Raw genomic sequence first — 18,152 nt, forward strand, 5'->3', positions numbered from 1 at the left:
GATCCAGGGTCGGGGCAGCAAAGGGATCCGATTATCCGTGCTTTGCGGTGTTTCTTGGCTTCTGACTCGGTGTAAAACTTTGAACAGGCCCACACCCTTTCCCGCCCCACGTTTTCGCCTCTTGGCTGACGAGCGCCAAGAGTGCCCCTCCAAACACTGGCAGCCAGTCACAGTTGCTGCTGAAAGCTCAAAATGGCAGTTGAGCACCAACGCGCCACTTCCAGCAGCAGGGCTCTCCCAGAAAAACCCAGCATAACGTTCAATGGAAGGGTGTTTGGAAACCCACAATCGACTCCACGCCAGCTCGTCGATCTTGTCCTCATTCAGATGCAGCCGAGAGGCGTCAAAAAGTTGGCACCGTTGGCAGCCATGGCGGCTTCTGGGAAAAGGTTCCTGAGACCGTGAAACCCCCCTCTCCCCCTCCCCCCCATGTGCTGTTGCCCGCTCTTTCCGGATCGAATAAGATGGCCCACGAGGACCCTGTCGATCTCCCACCTGTGTGATTTTCTTTTTCCGTTCTCTCGGTTCTCCTCTCAAATTTACCCCTCTCGAATCACTTGCGCCTCATGGTGTAGAGAACAATCACAAGGGACTTTGGACAAAAGATACTCTCCTGGAGTTGGATCGCACGTCGTTCATCTCCCTCCGACTTATTTTATGCAGGCTCTAGCGGCTCGCTGTCTTCCCGCGTTTCTTCGTTGTTTCTGAGAGAAAGAAGAACTGCCCCCCCCCCTTCTTCTACTGGCGGTGTCACCGTTCTTTCTTTCCTCCGCCTTCTCGCATTCCCGAGCCGGTGCTCCCCAACAATCGTCAGACTCCTCCTTTCTTCGCCCGTTTCCACGAGACGTCAATTGGCCACGAGAGTACGTGCGCCAGGCACTGCTGTAACATCACCATGTCTACAGAAAAAAGTCTCACGCCGGGTCTGCAGCCCGATGATGAGAGAGACATCGGCGGCTATGTCTCGGAGCACAGCAATGATGACTCCATGTCGGAGTCGGACAAGGAGAGGGATTTGCTAGCGCATCATGGTCAGGATCCTGCGCTGAGCAGAAAGATGTGCCTGGTCAACAATGTTGGTTCACCTTCTCCGGGGACTCCCCCGAGCCCCCCCCAATTTGTGTGATTTTCGAGGCTGACCTGTGTCTCTAGGCCATCGACGAGCTCGGTTGGACACCCTACCACACCAAGCTGTTCTTTCTCAATGGTTTCGGGTAAGCTCTATGCCCACTAGAGCGGCCAGTTTTGCTGACTGAGCCACCTCCTAGGTACGCGGTTGACTCCCTCGTGATGCTGCTCCAGTCCGTCATTGCCGGCCAAGCCTACCTCGAGTTTGGCCAGCACGGGTACGAGACGGCCATGACGATTGCTCTCTACGCGGGCATGTTTGTCGGGTCGCTGTTTTGGGGCTTCGGGGCCGACATTATCGGCCGCAAGCACGCCTTCAACTTCTCGCTGATTATCTGCTGCGTCGCCACCATTGTTGCCGGCGGCATGCCGAACTGGCCCTCGCTCGGCCTCTTCATTTCGCTTCTCGGCTTCGGCGCTGGCGGCAACCTCGTCTTGGACACCACGGTCTTCCTGGAGTATCTGCCGGGCAATAAGCAGTGGGCCGTGACGTTGATGGCGGCGTGGTGGGGCGTCGGTCAGGCCATCACGGGCTTTATCGCTTGGGGTTTCCTTGGTATGTGCGCTGCTCGAGCGAGCCGATCGCCTGCCGGTATGCTAACGCGAGGAGGTTAGTCGACGAGAAGTGGAATTGCTCCTCGGTGGAGACCTGCACCAGGTCCAACAATATGGGTTGGCGATACGTCATGTTCACCAGCGGCGCTTTGGTCCTGGTCATGTCGATCCTCCGCCTTACGCTAGTCCAGCTCAGGGAGACGCCAAAGTACCTGCTCGGCATGCGGGAGGACAAGCAGGTGGTCGACACCTTTGAATACCTGGCCAAGAAGTACAACCGTCCCTGCAGCTTGACTCTCGAGAAGCTCGAGGCCTGCGGTACTTTGTCTGTCGAGGCCCACAAGAAGTTTTCGTTCTCCGAGATGGCCGGCCATCTCCGTGGTCTCTTCATCACGCGCAAGATGAGCATCTCGACCATCATGCTCTGGCTGTCGTGGATCATGATCGGCCTCGTGTACCCTCTGTTCTACGCCTTTCTCCCCAGCTACCTCGCCTCGCTGGGCGCCAACCTCAACGTCACGCCCTTTGAGAAGTGGCGCAACTACACTCTGACCAACATCAGCGGCATCTTCAGCCCCATCCTGGCCGCCTGGATGTGCAATATCCCGCTGCTCGGCCGCCGTTACACGATGCTTATCGGCGCGCTGCTGACGTCCGCTTTCTTCTTCGCGTACACGGCGGTGCGCACCAAGGACCAGAACGTCGGCTTCTCGTGCGCAATCGCGTTTTGCCTAAACATCTACTACGGCGTGCTGTTTGCCTACACCCCCGAGGTGCTGCCCAGCGCGCACCGCGCGACCGGCAATGGTGTCGCGATCGCCGGCAACCGCGTCATGGGTGCCCTGTCGGCCGTCATTGCGACCGAGGCAGATACGGCGACGTCGGCGCCCATCTTCATCTGCGGCGGGCTGTTTGCCGCGCTGGGGGTTGTGGCGGCCTTGTTCCCTTTCGAGCCGTACGGGAGGCGGAGTTCTTGATCCTATAATAGAGAGAACAAAAACCAGGGCCGGCATGCATTTTTCTGGCCCGTTAGAGTGTTGTGCACAGAAAAGAGGCGAGGTTGCATTAGATGGCGTTTTATAGGGGACTAGCAATGGGGGTCCTCAGTACTCAACGTTGCTCCCTCTGGTTTTGGATGTGCTGGTCTTTGGGATCAGAGTGCGGGGAAATTTTGAATACAGGTTCTGTCTTCTTGGTCGTATGCTGAGCAACGGCCATTGGAACGGGGCGCTTGCCAACTGGAGCAATCTGGTGATGAGTGATGAGATAGAGACCCGGCCATTCACGAAGATTTCATACGAAGGAACGCCGAAAGGATGCATCAGATTGTGGACCTCTTGAAGTAGATGTATGTACAGTACGTATTACACTGTGGTTTGTTATTCTCCGTGTTGGTGTTGCAGGTGGTCCACGTTGAAAAACCTGTATATTTAATTGAATGAATTAGAGCTAATTACTCCGTACGCTACTAATTATTGAATTAGGTAAGCAGATGTGCCCGTACCGATGCACCACCCCCTTCCTTAGAAGAGGTACAACCTGGCCAGCAGAATGGCGATGACCAGGCCGATACCGAGGAGAATGAGGTTGAGAAAGGCTCTCTCGATCCAGCGCTTGTTGGCCTGCTCCTCGCGGGCCTTCCAGCCGCCGTTCACGGCGTTTGCATGGGGGAAGGGGACGTCGGGGACGGGCTTGCCGAGGAACTTGCACAGCAGCTCCCAGCCGTCCTCGATGTACCACTCGAGCAGGCGTTCCTTGGGCACCAGGCCGCGGATCATGCTGGCGTGATCTGGGGGGCCGCCGGGAGGGCAACAACAGTGTCAGCATGTCCGTTCTTTGTTTGTGTTTATTTTTTTTCTTCTTCCAATGTTTGAGAACGTAGGGTATACACTTAACTCCCAAGGAGAGGTGGGAGGGAGGGAGGGAGGCGGGATTTTATATCTGCTAGGCCGAGCCCATAGCGTCGGTTTGGATGACTTCACTTCAACCAAGGCCTCCTCAGGTCCAGAATGTTGTCCCATTTGCCGGCCGGGATGTTCCCTGACGACCTGTTAGATATTGTTTGACATGCCCGGTTGCCGGTCGAGTCGTCAGCGAGACGGCCGAGGAGAGAATTGATAGGCGTCGATGCTGATCATCTGGCGAAGCTATGCGGCGAGAACCCTGACCTTTGGCGCATCGGCTCATTAAGGGCGAAACAGGCGAGTGAAATTACTGGACGGGGTAACGCAGGTAGGTGTATGTTGCTGTACCATCGAATGTCGTGCCCTGAGCGCGCGTATGGTAACCGTCCGGCGGGTGTTAATATATTGGGGACTCGACTCCACGTTAATTATTAATTATAATTATATCAAATGCCAGGGAAGGACTTAGCCGGCCCCAACGTGCCGGAACTCTGCCAAACCACGCCCCGTCTGATCCTCCCGACACCCATGGGGAACAATATACTCGGGAGGAAGACCGGCATTTGCATGTGCTTTGTTTGTGTGCTTAGCAGGTGAAACAAGGCAGGCCGTGATTATCACAACCCCTTTTTAGGGTCGATAGGTTAATTAGATGCGGCTATTATTGTTTGGTCACTCTGTTCGAGAAAAAGGAAAAAGCAAAGAGGAAGCGAAGAATAAACATAAGTCAAAGAATAAGAGAAAAAGAATGGAGGAATACCACGCAATGCGGCAGATCGTTAGCGCCCTCCCTTCCCCGACACCTATTACGTATTACCTAACTTACAAGACTTGTCATAAAAAGAATCAGAATGTCATACTTGGTGACTAGGCAGAAAGGATCGTGCTTATGCCATACACCCCGAGCCGGTACGCCACGCGGGCGAGATCCTCCCAGGCAAACTCGATATCGCCGCAGATGGCGAGCCGCGGCACGCCGTCGTCGGCGAGCGCGACCTCCTGGATCACCTTATGGCAGACGGCAAGCCCTTCTTGTTAAACCAAGAGAAAGAGAAAGAAGAAAGATAGAGTGAGACGAGAAAAAAAAAAGAAGAGGTTGCCTACCAGGGCCTCAGCAAAGACTCGCTACGAAATCTGACGAAGCTCATCCGCCTCAAACAACACCTCGGGCGGCCGCCGCCGTCCTCGCCGAGCCAGACGAGCATGCGGACGGGCCGCGAGTAGATTTCACGTATCAGCCGCACCTGCGCCGTCTTCTCGCGCGCGCGTCGGCCTGGTTGATGCACTCCGCGTCCGCCCAGAGCACCCACGGGGATGCCGACGGGGCCCCTCCTCCTTCTCGGATCGGTGGTGATGGACGCATTGCTCGAGGTAATTACAGCAGCCAGATCTCGTCGTCGGCGTCCGGGGACAGGGGCGCGTATGTGTACCTAGCTATGCTGCCCATTGTCTTTTCCGTCTTATTTTTTGTTACTCTTTTTATTCTTACCTTTTTGGTGTGTGTGTGTGTGATCTGATTATCCATCGTGAAAGTCTCTTGCGGTAACTCGCGCCCGAGGCCTGCCTACCAGCTTGGACATGCGGTATATGTAATTACATACTTTTCAAGCAACATGAACCCCTGTAATAACCACGCAGGCACACGTGGGCCGTTAACCAGTGACTCGAATAAAAACTGGTCAGCGACCATTGCGGCATCTGTCAAGAGGGGCGAGGCGGTCGGGCTAGAAATGCGGGCGTGCGGGACAGATGCTGTTAGTTGGCTTCACCGGGCACTCGCGAGCGTCGGAATGCATGAAGCACAGTGCGACGGCATGTCCTTCCCAAGTTGCCTCTCAGTGTTTTGTGAGGGGCGCGCGTTTTCCCGCCCGCGTGGAAACACCCCCTCAGGCTTCAACAAAGGAGAGGCAAGCCAAAACTCTACATGCCATCGCTAATCCCACGCCTCTTTCAAGCGCTCATCACCTCATTGAGTTGCGACTGGCCCTTTCGGTTTAAAATCTCTTGATTTTATCCCTTCTACGTCGCCGCACCAGGAACGGGCGAACAGGCCTTAATTAATTATTACCTGACCGAAGGTATGTAGCTGGAGGAGCAAATAATTAATCTCGAGTCAACAACCGAGGGTCAACCATCGTTTTATCAGCCAACTTGGCTACATCTTGAACTACGCCGCCATTTTTCAGGCCAAAACTCAAAACCATTCGACACTACGCTGTATTGCAGCAGCTGCAGCAGCTGCTGCAAAAGCAGCAAAAGCCAAATCAAAGATGGTGATGCCGGCCTCCCGTAACGACAACCCAGAGTCGCCGCTGCTGCGCCTCCCCCCACCCCTCCGGCTTCGCATCTACAGCTTCGTTGGTCTGGCTTCTCAAAACGGTCGTCCATACACGTTCTACTTACGTCGCGTATTAGGCCGTGGTGATATGCCGGGGCCGTTCTGGAACGAAGAGCAGCCAGGTTCCATGGCATTCCACGGTCTGTTGCTCTCTTGCAGCCGCATCTATCTCGAGGCGGCTGCTCTTCTCTACTCGGCCAACGAGTTTGTCCTCCATTACGAGACCCCTGGGTCCCTCCAACCCCTTCTTGCCCTGACCCCACCGGTCCTATCGTCCCTCGCCTCGCTCAAGATCGTTCTCACCCAGACCGCCTGCCATCACCCAGCCGAGAAAACGTGGGTCTACCTAGATTGCTGCGTGCGAGGCTACTCCAAGCTTCACTGCAGACGATTCCATATTGGAATCCACCAGCTTCCGCTGCCTCACTCGCCCCCCGGAGCCGACAATGACGACCCGTCAGCCGCAGCCACAGATCTGCTGAGCGAGTGGCACGCGGCCGCTAGCCATCTCTCATCCCACATCACCCCCGGACGCTTGGAGCTCGGTCTGGTTTGCGATATTGATCCCCAGCACCAAGACGCTATCGACCTGGCCAACCGGGCCCTCGAGCCGCTTCGTCATTTACCGTTGCTGAGAGACTGCCACATCCGCCTGTGCGAGACGCCAAATCCGCGACTCAGCCGATTGGCCCGAGATGTCGTCATGCAATCCTGCGGTATCACTCTTCCCTATCTCGAGCCTGTCCCGGGAAAAACCACCTTCCTCACCCTTCCGCGCGAGCTTCGGCTCCGTATCCTCGAATATACCGACCTCGTTACCCCGACCAAAGAGGTCTGGTGGTGTAGAAAAGACTTCGGATATTCATGGTCAGGAAATCAAGGTCGCTTGGCTTGTGTGGACCCGTGGCGCTGGGAGTGCCCTTACAATTCAATTTCTGAATGCTGGTTCCGCAGAAAGACTCACGTCGTCACCATGAGCGAGCGGTCCATCGGCTGTTTTTGCCGCCGTCGCCATGCCGCCATTTCAACCACATGCACCTGCTGGGCCCCACCCGGACCTGCCCTGTTTCTCGTCTCGCGCGCCTGGTGTCGGGATGCTCAGCTTGTCTTCTTCTCGGCTAACCGTTTCGTCGTCCACGACCTCGATATTGCCTACCCTCAGTCGACAGATGACCCAGGTGCCTACCCTCACTGGAAGGGGGAAATTATTGATGGGGATTACCCATTCAGGCGCTTCGCCGCCTCCCATTTTCTGCGAGAAATCATCCCTCCCCACTGCATCGCCTACCTTCGCTTTCTCGAGTTAGTCTTTCCCTTTTACCGTCACGCTACCTGGCCGCAAACAGACCACCCGGCCACGGAAGACTGGCGGGACACGGTCGCCTGGCTGCGGGATAAGATCAATGGGCCCGCACTTACCATGAGGCTGTTCGTGACAGAAGAGGACGAAATTCGCCCGCCAGGCTTGCCCCACACCGTCGCTGAACGGGACAAGGTTTACCGGGCATATATGAGCATTTTGCAACCTCTTAGGCAGCTGACCGAGGGGGCCAACGGTCTCGCCGGGTTTTACACCAACTTACATGTTTATCCTCAGAGGTGGATCGAGAACGTGTCAGGCATCAGGGCAGGGAAGATGTGGGAGAGAGAACACAAAGCACTCAAAGAGAAGGCCGAACGTTACGTCATGGGCGATCGGTACGACAGCCTGTATGCAAACGGCAGGGAGGAGCCGAAACTCAGCGTCTGGCGCCACGTGGATAGATTTCACTTCGAGTTCGATCCAAGGATGGAAATCAGGAGTCCCCACACAGGATTGAACGAGTAGACGACCATCAATTAAACACATCAATGAGATTCGTTGTCAGGGGCCTAGATACTGCGGCTGAAGATGCCGCCAGCCTTTGTGCCGACTAACGTTACTTCGTGTGGAATTAATCATAATTACATGAAGCGGGAAGAGCCGCTAAGCGCACTACCTAGATGCCTACCTTAGGTACCTAGTCACAAAATCACCTGATGGCACATGATGATATGGTCTCTGTAAACCCAAGTATGTACGTCCCTCATTGTTCTGCTATTATCTTTATAAAAAGTTGCTCTACCAAAAAATGGTGCTTTTTGTTACAGCACGGTCAGATGTGCTGCAAACCTGACTGACCATAGCGGTGTGAGCGCCGTGGCAGGCACTCCCGGAACTCTTGGATGAGCCTCGGAGGTGGTGATATTAATTCGTTGATTATTTCCAAATGCCGGAGGCATTGGAAGGTGTTGTCTAAATAACAAGTCATGACCCCTGGTTAATAGTTCCTCCTGGTAGTGGGTCTGTCAGATCCGACCCCCTAGCAGCCAAATCCTGTAACCCTTTTGCATACCTTCTCAGGGCCAGAGTACGCCTGATGTATAGGGGTCCTGCTCTCCCTCGCGGTAATATCCTGCGTGAACTGACCAAAGGAGTTAACCAGCGACAGGGCGCTGAAGCTTAATGTCGTCAATTTCGCCTTGTCAAAGTCGGCCACCGTAACAGCACGTACCAAACTTGATTGATACACCTACCTACCTTGGTATCAAGACTGATGTCTCTACTGATGTCTTGGAATGCGGTAGCCTGCGGTCTTAAAGCGACGGTATATTATTAACCCTGCTTTTATTATTCCCTACCTACCCGAACCCATATTACTCGCTCGCTGACATACTCCAAGGGATGTCCTAGGAACAATCGGATCTAAGATGCAGGAGAAAAAACGGTTCATGTCGTTCTCTGGCACACTGCACGCTGATGATGACGTAGGTAATGCCAAACAGCGTCAGAACCCCCCACCCGATTGCTCCATGACGATGTTGTGTCTCACTAGGGCGCCGAAAAGACGTAGTGGCAAGGGTAAGAAACAAGGCCCGTTTAGTGTCCCTAGCACGCAAGAAATCATGACCTAGATATAAGACTAGCAAGCTACCTCCCTATGTATGAAGGGCAAAATAGGTAATTACATACCTGCCTCCTACTTACTATAATTAATTAAAACGTAATTAACACATCTGGAATGATATCCTCCTAAAATTCTCACCAAACACCTTCCCAATTTGAAGACAAGCAGCACTCAACTGGATCAATTTAATCACATCCGAGCCCAATCACACCGTATTTCTCGACATGGACAAGATCAGCAACCTCGCTGGCTCCGGAATCGCCGGTGGCAACAAATCCGGCAGCGCCGGGGCCTCCAACAACGCCGCCGCCGGCCAGCACAACGACATCGGCGACAGGGTGTTTGACGCCGCCGCTAAGAAATCGGGTCTCAACGTCAGCTCTGGCACTGCCGAGAAGATCACCGACAGTGCCCGCGGCGTGTTTGAGAAGGCCACCGGGTAGTTCCCCCCTCCCTTTTTCTTTCTTTCTTTTTTTTTGTGCGTTCTCCCGGTTCCGAGGCTCTATACCCAAGAGTCTTTGAATACTATCTATACCAAGAGATGGCTGACAGAATGGTTTGTAACAATAGCAAGAAGGTCGACCCGAAGTACTCCAGTTAAGCAGTGCGCAATGGATGAACCTGTACGACATGGGTGGATGTCGTTTTGGGATTCATGGCTGGGATCAACGCGGTGATTTGGCCACGACACACCCGTGTTATATACATCGATGCTCAATAAGAACAGTAAAATGCGAGACATTGAACATAGCAGTTTAGGCACAGATTAGACTGTATCAATATTCGATTGGACTTACTACCCAACAAGTCAAGTACCTCGGATGATCCAATTAGCAGCCTGTAGTAACCAAGGTACTTACACTGTTACCTACTAATCAAGCCCGCAGGCTTTCCACGTACTGCCTCACTAGCGCATCCGCGCTCTCGTCCACCGCCAATCCCAGGCGTAGCGACTCGTCGATGTCAAAGTCCTCGGCCCAGCTCCTCAGGATCCTCTCCAGCCCCTCGTCCTCCACCTCCCGGATGAGCCGCAGCTTGTCCTCGCCGCCGTGCCGCGCCAGCGCGTCCCTCAGCTCCCGGATGCTGACCGCGATGCCGGGGAAGAGCACCTGCCTCGCGTGCGGCGGCAGCAGTGCCAGCGCCCGGCGGCCGTCCCACGAGAGCACCCGGACCAGGTTCTCCACCACGGTCGCGGGCGACGCCAGGAACGCGCGGAAGCACCGGTCCCGCAGCGGCACCACGCACTCGCGCCCGGCCATCGGCTCCCGGATCATGTCGCTCAGGAAGCTCGACGCCGCCCCCGTCGGCTTCCCCGGCCGCACGCTCACCGTCGGCAGCCGCGCGATCACCACGTCCAGCCACCCGCGCCGGTGCGCCTCGTTCAGGTACACCTCCGCCATCAGTTTGTGCGCCCCGTACGTGCTCTGCGGCGTCGGCGGCCACGCCGACGGCGGCACCTTGACTCGCCGGACGGCGCCGTCTCCGCTGTTGCTACCGCTGCCGCTGTCGCTGTTGTCGCCGCCACCGTCTGTCGTCGGCGCCGTCGCCGCCGTGGTGGTTGTGGTGGTGGTTGTGGTGGTGGTGGTGGGGAAGGGCGGGCCAAAGACGGCGAGGGAGGAAGCGTAGATGACGCGGACGCCCGGGTGGCGGGCGCGGAGGGCGTCGGCCAGCAGGCGGACCGAGTCGAAGTTGACGCGCAGCGAGAGGGCCGGGTCGGCCTCGGCGGCGGCCGACATGACGCCGTGGAAGAGGAAGGCGGCGTGCAGGCGCGGCTGGGCCGCCGGGTGCGCCACCAGCGCGCCGACAAACTCCGGGCTCGTCAGGTCGCCCCGCACCGTCGTCGCGTGCTCCGGGTAGTAGGGGGAGGATGGGGAGGATGCTGCGGTGCCGCGCTGCGGCACCGCGGGCTCGACCACGTCGGTCAGCAGCACGCGGTACTGCGGGTCCGAGAGCAGGCGGGCCGCCAGAAGGGGCCCGAGCAGGCCGCCTGCGCCCGTGATCAGTATGTTCTTGGTTTGGCGGTTGTCTTCAGGCATTTCGGGGATAAGGGCTCGGGGGGGCTATTAATTATTTAAGGTGGTGAGTACCCAGGATTCTTACGTAGGTAACGTAGGCAGAGGCGGGTAAGGAGCCTACCTTAATTACAACGGCGATGTCTAATTACCGGAACTCTGCATCCCTTGACTGACTAAACAGTTCAAAGTTGGGGAAGCTCGAGATGAGGATCTGAACCCCTCCTCTTGGTCGTTCCCCGAGTCTCGTCATGCATCGTAACCCGAACCCTTGTGAGCCACCGCATATTAGGGTGTTTTTACACAGCTGGAAGCAAAGAAATCGAGACGATTCTTCCCATTGTTGCGAACGACTCTGTAGCTTTGGTTATTCTGTGCGGATGACTAATTAACTAGTATTTCACCAGTCATCGGCCTGCCGAAGCGCATTGTCGAGAGATCGAGAGAGTTTCCTACCTTAAATTTGTAGGTTGGCAGAACTTTGGGGGATCCAGATGTTCCCAAAAATTGAATCCCTGGGTAATTAATACCGCTCTTTCCCCGAACCCAGCAGTGCATCATCGCTCGTAGCTACCATCGTAGCCCGCCGAAACTCATCCCACGCTTTCCCCCACTGTGCTTCTTCCCCGCACTCGGCTTGACTTCGAGGCACTTGAAGACGCTGCGATATTAGAATGCAATTCGATGCGTGGCTTGACTAGGTTTGGCCACTGAGAGCATCGCCCGAATTTGACGTAGGCGGGCTGCTTATTGACGCCGTCATTCACTTGCCGCGACCAACAGGGTGCCGGATATCTGCGTGATTCAATGGCAGGTGGAAGTGGACGGGTCGATCAACCGCAAGACGAAGCGTTGGGGTTTTGGCATCTTTCGGATCGCTGAAGGGAGTGAAGCAAGAGGGATGCAGGTGAAGGAATGGTTATTAATAAACTACGAAAAGCGACGTGCTTGAAAGGAAAAAAATGTCAAGGGATGCGGATTGAGAGTTTGTCAATAAATGCCACACTATTTGCTCAGAAGGATAGTCCATAACGAGTGGTTGTAAGGGCAAGAAACCGCCATGTTTGAAGAGGAGGGCGAAGCCGGTCAGGTTGATGTCGCCACCGAAGTTACGATTCAGAACCCAAACACTTGCCCACCATCTGACAGCCCCACATGTTGCATTCCGTCGGAACTTGCGCCTCCCTGGTCCACAAATGATGGCGGCCCGGGCGGGCCGTGATTACCTTATCCTCGGTTCCTCCCGCCCAAGGCCCACGCGATTTTAACGGAACCAGGACCGGCGGGCCATTTCGACCACGCACTCGGCGTCGTACCGCTGCGGGAAGATGTTGAGCAGCTCGTGGTAGTAGCCGCACGTCCAGTCGGCGTAGCTGAACAGCCTGGCTAGGTCGACGTACTCCGGGTAGAAGCCGGCCAGCTCCCAGTCGATGATGGCCGCGACGCCGACCCCCGGCCGCACTATGATGTTGATGCCATGCAGATCGCCGTGCGTCAGCACGATCTCGTGGTCCTCTCGCATCTGCCCGCGGATTATGCCGGGCACGTTCGGGCTCCTCTCGGCCAGGCCGGTGAGCAGGAAGTCGTTGAAAGCGGCCTCGTCAGCGAACGGCCCGCCCTCCAAGGGATAAAAGCGCGCGGTGTCAATAGCGGGGCGGCCGCCAAACGAGCAGATGACGCCGTCAGGGCTCTTGATGGCGCGCAGTTGGCTGATGTAATCGCGCAGCTGGCGCGACACGAGAGCCCTGTCCTCGGCCGAAAGCGTGTTCTCCCACGCCTTCGCGATCGTCTCACCCTCAATCAGCTCCATGGTAAGATGTTTCTCGCCAACGTCGTATACGCGGGGCACCGGAATGGTGGTGTGTTCGGAAACGAATTGCATGGCTTCGACTTCGGAAGGGCGGATCCCGTCCCGGTCGAACTTGGTCACCCTGGTGCCGCATCCGTGCTTGACGACCCAGGAACTGATCTTCTTATAGATAACCTCGCCACCGGCATCGAGCAGCTCCCTTGCCAGCGGGTGCGACTCGGTCAACGAGGGTAGCGGAGGTGGTGAGTCGGGGAACGGTTTCCCCTTGGCTCGCGCTATTTTTCGCATCCGCCTTCGTAACCGGCGCACGCTGTCCCTCTCGAAGTCATCCTGTTCTGCATCCTCGGCTGGCGGGACGACCTCGGGCGATGGCGACGATGGCCGGCTCTTCCCTTCCGCTTCGAGAGGCTGTTTGCTGCTGGACATACTGACTGACCGACCGTACCTGGGTAAATTGTTGTGCTCGAGTTGGACGCGAGTTTATTGCGGACTTGCAGTTGGGGAGCGAGGACGAGGATTAAGGGCGAGAGTGGGGGGTTTGAGGATACCTGAGGTAGGCACCAATGCATCTCACGCAGTAGGCACAGTATGCAGTGTACTGTACAGCAGGTAGCCGAGGAGATGCAGTTGGCGCATTTAACGCCGGAAAGGCTGGGGTCCGAAATCGAGTTCTTGCGCAGTATTGTTGTTGGCATTGGATGAAACACCCGAAACATGAGACGGCAAAACGCAAAATACGGCACAGAACATGCGAAACATGAGATGATACATGCGATGATATCTAAAATTGGACATCGGCCAATATCAAGGGCCACATCCGCGCCTAAAGATGGCACCAGGAGACGGGATCACAAGCCTACCTGCCGGTACATTGTACACACATATGTACATGCATGTGTATGTACCTTAGGTAGGTATGTACCTGTACGCAATACTGCCTATTGTTGCGGCATGCTGTGCAAGACGGCATTGTGTCCCTGCTTTATGTGCCGCTCATGATCATGGTTTAGCATATTAACTAACAACACCCTTGACTCCACGCAGCTGTGGCCGAGATCATCACCGTACCTGGTACCTACCTTACTTAGCTCACCTACACCGTAAGTGTATACTACGTAACCACCGAGCCACGGCCTCGCCTCGCGTTTGTTTCTTAGGTACGGTGCTGGCATAATTATTAGCACGTGCCTGGGTACTAAACCAGGAAAGAAGCATCTTCAATGTGCAGTCTGGACTCCGATGGGGAGACCCGCAAAACAGACATGCTCCCCTTCGACCTCTTGCCGTTCATGATTCCAGATTGAGGCATCAGCCGGTCTTTCCAGGGCCATACTACACTACCTCACTCGAATGTTCCTTGCGCCAGGTGTGATCATCTCCCCTTTGACCCTCCGGTGGCGTCAACTTTAGCCACATTGGGCCCAGTTGGTGTAACTACTAATCATAGCCGTGCGTGGTCTAGATCAGCAGCCAACAATGAGTTCATCGTGTTTCAGCTACGGTCTGAACCTCTCGCCAACCCGTCTTCTGTTGCAGCCGTGCAGGCGTGTGGTAGTTCGGGCCAGCGTCATGTCCTCGCCGTCGTTGGCCGCGAGGGAAATGACGACCAGATCTGCCGGCCATGGGCGGATGAAGCTGCTCAGGTTGGATCCTGCCATGACGATACGTCTTTCGCAAGACATAAAAGCTGGACTCATTCCTACCTTCAGGGGATCCCCATCAGACAGCAGCAACACCTCGTTCTCTCATTCAGCATCATCCCCCCAACCACGAACTCCAACCGCTTATTTGCCCTCAACCAACCACCTCCCTCGATATTCTCGTTATCCTCATTACGTCGGCAAGCGACGGCCCCAAAACTCTATTAGCTGGACGTATCTGCAGGCAGTATGTTCGGTAGAACCAACCGGGCCACTCCTTCCCGCACCACCTCTGGTGGGACCGCACGTTCCGTTTCCTCTTCTAACAGAGGTAGCGGTAACGGATATGCCACCAACAGCTCCGTCACCGCCACGCGCCGTGCCGCCTCTGGTTCCGGCCCAAGCACCCAGTCCAAAACGCAGGGGGGAGGAAACAAAAGCTCCTCAACCGCTTCCAGCACCTCCTCCTCCTCCACCTCGTCTACCGGGAATGGGTATCGCTCTAGCGGGTCAGCCAGGAGCACATCTAACAGGAATGACAAGAAGGACAAGAAGGACGGGACGGAGGAGGAAGAGCTGGCCGAGTACCAGAAACTTTATGTGATTGTGTTCTCAAACGGCTCGTACGATTCGTACAACAAGCGGCACTGCGCGCTGTTAATCGAGCACGAGAACGCCGCCGGCCTCTGGCGCAGGAACATGATCGACATTGAGGGAGCCGAGTGCATGTGGCGGGTTCGCGAGAGCGTGAACCGGAACCCCAGGAACAGCGTGAATTACCACGGCGCCTTTCCGGTGAAGTCGTTTATGGTCGGCCACGGCGCTCAGGGCCGTAGCGACAGGCAGCTGCGCGACTCGATCTACAATGCGCGCATTGACAACGAGGACCCGGAATGGAACTGCCAGAACTGGCTGGAAGGCGCGCTGCACCGGCTCAGGGCCGCCCGTTTCTTGACCAACGAAGAGGTCGAATCAGCCATAAATGCCGCTCTTGACATGGTTCTAGAGGCCCCTAGGGAGCCTATTTCCCTCTATTGAATCACTGGTGGCATTGGCTGGCGGCAGTGGATAAAACGTGACCTCCCTCCCTGTCCACCCGCCGGGTGCAAGGGGTCAGGCAGACGATCAGACAATCAGAAGAAGGAGGGCTCGGTTGGGGAATTTGCACTGGAGAAGCCGGAGACAGCTGGTCTTATCGGATTGTTGTCTGGCAGGGGTGAGCGGTGGAGGATGGAGCATGTGATTCGGTTGTTTTTTGTCTCACGGGCGGAAAGCTAGCTGGTCTGGCAAGTATGCCGTTCATTCATTAGAAGTAAGTCCCGCCAGCGGGGCTCGTAGAGTAGCTAGAGGGTCGGTAGTTTGTTTTGCCATCGAATAGAGCTGGTCTCTTCGGACTACGCTGCGCGGGTTTGCCAGACTTGTTAGTGTCAAAAAGCAAAAGCGACGCCACCATTGCCGGCCAGCAATTGCACCTTAAGTATGGGTATTCTGACACACCCCCTAATTAGATCGAGGAAAGAGGCTTGACTCGATCTGCCTCTCACAACTCTCTCGTGACCCACTAGTACTCCACATCGGATGTACCCCAGCCTTTATACTCCATTCTTTAAGGACTATACCTACTAGTTATAGTATTATACTCTTCTAGGATATACTTATACCTTACGGAGTAGTTGTTACAGAATTTGACTGCCAGTGGGTCAGATCTGGCTGGCCCACCAACAGGGATGACAAGCCAGGGTGTTGACATGTATTTAGACAGCATCTCCAAGTGCCTCTGGCACTTGGAACAATCAACGCTTTTATCACCTACTTCTGCAGACCCTACCAGTTGGTCCAGGAGTGCCGCCCACCGCGCGAATACCGCTGTGGTGTCGTACCTATTTGCAGCCCTTCTGAGCTGTACTGATTTGCAGCCACCGAGCTGTAGCATTAGTATTCCTAGAGTGCTAAACTCAGTCTTGAGTATGATTTGAACCTGGGGCCTCTTGTGTAATCCTGGCTTGTATATGCCGAGGAATTGCGGTGCGTAGACCGCTATACTAACCAAGGGCTTATAACTGTCGAAAAGCAAAAGCGATGCCGTAGTTGCCTGCTAATAATTGCACCTTAAGTATGGGTATTCTGATAGTTAGCTTTGCTTTGAACAGATTGTTGTTGCATCTTTTTCCCATTTGGGAGATGGCGTAAAGGGGTTTAATATTGGGGACGTGGTTGCCTTGGGTTTCGTTTATCTGGCTGGCTCCGGCATGATAGTCGAAAGAGACCAGCTCTCAATGTTGTTTCCTGCTTACAATAGTCGAAGACCTTACCTACGGTAGGTACGCGAGCTTCCGCTTTTTAGTGGGGAAAACGAATCAAGCTTCGCCGAGAAACCAATATTTAATGACGGGAGGCAACGGAGATGCTAGTGGCCGGTCCGACACACCGAGCTCGGGTCGGGTCCGCCACTGCAAGCATGACGATCAGGGCTCTGGCAGTATTGGCAGTATCGGCCGAGCCGGATGGTCGTGGTTTGTCGAGCAGGATTCGTCCGGGCGATCCTCGATCCTTGCTTGTATGCAGCCTCCGGATTGCCCGTTTAATCCCCCCTCGGGTTCCCCCACCAACACGGCCTAACCTCCGCCCAACCTCCGCCCAACCTCCGCCCAGACCTTGGCGCGTGTGCCGTCCCATCCCCCCTTAGCCAGTGTGAGGCCTCTTCGGCGCCGATCGACCGATCCTGAAGGGATAGGGCAATCATGGGGGAAGCGTTGGCACCTTTCCGGCTTTCAGCCTCAGACGGCACGATAGGCTCGGCGGTGGGACCAACCGGGCCCCGAACCAAGAACGCATGCATCAGTCAAGATGAAAAGAGAGCGCCGTGTCCTAAGCGGCAGATAGTAATTAGTAAGAGCCAGATAGTATTATTATTATTAATTATACACTCGTGCTGCTGCTCGAGGCGCCGACAATGAGACGGGCCTTGTTTTGTTGTCGCGACTGACCCAACCTCCGCCGCCAGACAATGATGGCCCCATTATTTTGTTATTCTGTCAAGACATCGGCCGCACTCTGCGCCGCGCTTCTCGTCCGAGCCGCCGAAGCGACAGATGGTGCCACCCGTCGACCAGCCGAGCTCGCTCAGCAGCCCATGTTTGGAACCCACTGCCTCCCGGGGCCGTTCCAACTCGACGCTTATCCGACTTGCGTGACCGCGGCAGACGAAGGCGATAGACCTTGGGCGCCTTGGACGTCTCGTCCATACTGCGCCGACAACACCAGCTACTGCGTCTTCACCAACTCGCATTTTCGGGGCCCAAACCGGGGCGTGAGCATTATTGACGTGCGGCCGTCCGGCTCGGACAATCATGCCGCTTCGGCACTTACCTCCATCGCCGAATTCCTTTCGTCACTTGCCGCTTCTCCTGGCTCGCGGGCCGACGAACCGCCATCCCCGTTCGAGGTGCGAGATATCCCGCGAAAAGGGAAAGGACTCGTCGCCACGCGCAAGATCCCGCGCGGCCACAGCTTCATGGTCGACTATGCCGCCATCGTAGCAGATGCCCAACTCCCACGCCTTGTTCGGCGGGCCCAAGGACTGCAGCTCCTGAAGGAAGCCGTCGAGAGGTTGCCAGGGGCAGATGAGGTTTTGGGTCTGGCAAGGAGCAGCTCTGACCCTGATAACGTGCCCGTGGTCGAGGACGTCATAAGGACCAACTCCTTCACTGTGGAAATCGCCGGCAAAGACTATATGGCCCTGTTTCCAAGGATCGCTGTGAGTGGACTAGCAACCTGTAGTTAAAAACTGGCATTATTAATTATGCGCACTATCCGCAGAGAATGAACCACGCTTGCA

General features: G+C 55.7%; 8 protein-coding genes across 8 annotated transcripts; 5 read left to right on the forward strand and 3 right to left on the reverse strand.

Moving 5' to 3' along the window:
- Positions 1–517: 517 nt before the first annotated feature.
- Positions 518–2,723, forward strand: MYCTH_2313019 (uncharacterized protein). The gene is made up of 4 exons (XM_003667274.1): positions 518–1,075; positions 1,153–1,214; positions 1,269–1,684; positions 1,744–2,723. Exons 1-4 carry the CDS (start codon positions 896–898, stop codon positions 2,658–2,660), a joined length of 1,575 nt encoding a protein of 524 aa, XP_003667322.1. The 5' UTR covers positions 518–895; the 3' UTR covers positions 2,661–2,723.
- A 483-nt stretch (positions 2,724–3,206) lies between these two features.
- MYCTH_2131264 (uncharacterized protein) lies at positions 3,207–5,034 on the reverse strand (the record flags this gene model as incomplete). Its single annotated transcript, XM_003667275.1, has 5 exons — positions 3,207–3,462; positions 3,666–3,731; positions 4,486–4,595; positions 4,727–4,952; positions 5,018–5,034. The coding sequence occupies 5 exons, from the start codon at positions 5,032–5,034 to the stop codon at positions 3,207–3,209; spliced, it is 675 nt and encodes a 224-aa protein (XP_003667323.1).
- A 450-nt stretch (positions 5,035–5,484) lies between these two features.
- Positions 5,485–7,896, forward strand: MYCTH_2313022 (uncharacterized protein). The gene has a single exon (XM_003667276.1). It carries the CDS (start codon positions 6,053–6,055, stop codon positions 7,751–7,753), a length of 1,701 nt encoding a protein of 566 aa, XP_003667324.1. The 5' UTR covers positions 5,485–6,052; the 3' UTR covers positions 7,754–7,896.
- A 1,017-nt stretch (positions 7,897–8,913) lies between these two features.
- Positions 8,914–9,605, forward strand: MYCTH_2313023 (uncharacterized protein). Its single transcript, XM_003667277.1, has one exon. The coding sequence runs from the start codon at positions 9,077–9,079 to the stop codon at positions 9,293–9,295; it is 219 nt and encodes a 72-aa protein (XP_003667325.1). The 5' UTR covers positions 8,914–9,076; the 3' UTR covers positions 9,296–9,605.
- A 15-nt stretch (positions 9,606–9,620) lies between these two features.
- Positions 9,621–11,011, reverse strand: MYCTH_117150 (epimerase/hydratase). Its single transcript, XM_003667278.1, has 2 exons — positions 10,989–11,011; positions 9,621–10,912 (listed from the first exon to the last, which is right to left on the reverse strand). The coding sequence occupies exon 2, from the start codon at positions 10,886–10,888 to the stop codon at positions 9,728–9,730; it is 1,161 nt and encodes a 386-aa protein (XP_003667326.1). The 5' UTR covers positions 10,889–10,912; positions 10,989–11,011; the 3' UTR covers positions 9,621–9,727.
- A 1,096-nt stretch (positions 11,012–12,107) lies between these two features.
- MYCTH_2313029 (uncharacterized protein) lies at positions 12,108–13,379 on the reverse strand. Its single transcript, XM_003667279.1, has one exon. It carries the CDS (start codon positions 13,098–13,100, stop codon positions 12,129–12,131), a length of 972 nt encoding a protein of 323 aa, XP_003667327.1. The 5' UTR covers positions 13,101–13,379; the 3' UTR covers positions 12,108–12,128.
- Positions 13,380–14,467: 1,088 nt separating this feature from the next.
- On the forward strand, positions 14,468–15,483 carry MYCTH_2313031 (uncharacterized protein). The gene has a single exon (XM_003667280.1). It carries the CDS (start codon positions 14,564–14,566, stop codon positions 15,350–15,352), a length of 789 nt encoding a protein of 262 aa, XP_003667328.1. The 5' UTR covers positions 14,468–14,563; the 3' UTR covers positions 15,353–15,483.
- A 1,798-nt stretch (positions 15,484–17,281) lies between these two features.
- On the forward strand, positions 17,282–18,123 carry MYCTH_2313032 (uncharacterized protein). The gene has a single exon (XM_003667281.1). The coding sequence runs from the start codon at positions 17,325–17,327 to the stop codon at positions 18,096–18,098; it is 774 nt and encodes a 257-aa protein (XP_003667329.1). The 5' UTR covers positions 17,282–17,324; the 3' UTR covers positions 18,099–18,123.
- Positions 18,124–18,152: the final 29 nt, after the last annotated feature.

The sequence above is a fragment of the Thermothelomyces thermophilus genome, chromosome 7 (assembly GCF_000226095.1).
Source record: "Thermothelomyces thermophilus ATCC 42464 chromosome 7, complete sequence".
Lineage (NCBI taxonomy): Eukaryota > Fungi > Ascomycota > Sordariomycetes > Sordariales > Chaetomiaceae > Thermothelomyces > Thermothelomyces thermophilus.

Bases quoted from the DNA above. Each gene is read 5' to 3' on its own strand.
- MYCTH_2313019 (XM_003667274.1), top strand. From the start codon at position 896: ATGTCTACAGAAAAAAGTCTCACGCCGGGTCTGCAGCCCGATGATGAG. The intron at 1,215-1,268 runs GTAAGCTCTATG...GCCACCTCCTAG, and splicing joins TTCTTTCTCAATGGTTTCGG to GTACGCGGTTGACTCCCTCG. The intron at 1,685-1,743 runs GTATGTGCGCTG...CGAGGAGGTTAG, and splicing joins TATCGCTTGGGGTTTCCTTG to TCGACGAGAAGTGGAATTGC.
- MYCTH_2313022 (XM_003667276.1), top strand. From the start codon at position 6,053: ATGGCATTCCACGGTCTGTTGCTCTCTTGCAGCCGCATCTATCTCGAG.
- MYCTH_2313023 (XM_003667277.1), top strand. From the start codon at position 9,077: ATGGACAAGATCAGCAACCTCGCTGGCTCCGGAATCGCCGGTGGCAAC.
- MYCTH_117150 (XM_003667278.1), bottom strand. From the start codon at position 10,888: ATGCCTGAAGACAACCGCCAAACCAAGAACATACTGATCACGGGCGCA.
- MYCTH_2313029 (XM_003667279.1), bottom strand. From the start codon at position 13,100: ATGTCCAGCAGCAAACAGCCTCTCGAAGCGGAAGGGAAGAGCCGGCCA.
- MYCTH_2313031 (XM_003667280.1), top strand. From the start codon at position 14,564: ATGTTCGGTAGAACCAACCGGGCCACTCCTTCCCGCACCACCTCTGGT.
- MYCTH_2313032 (XM_003667281.1), top strand. From the start codon at position 17,325: ATGGCCCCATTATTTTGTTATTCTGTCAAGACATCGGCCGCACTCTGC.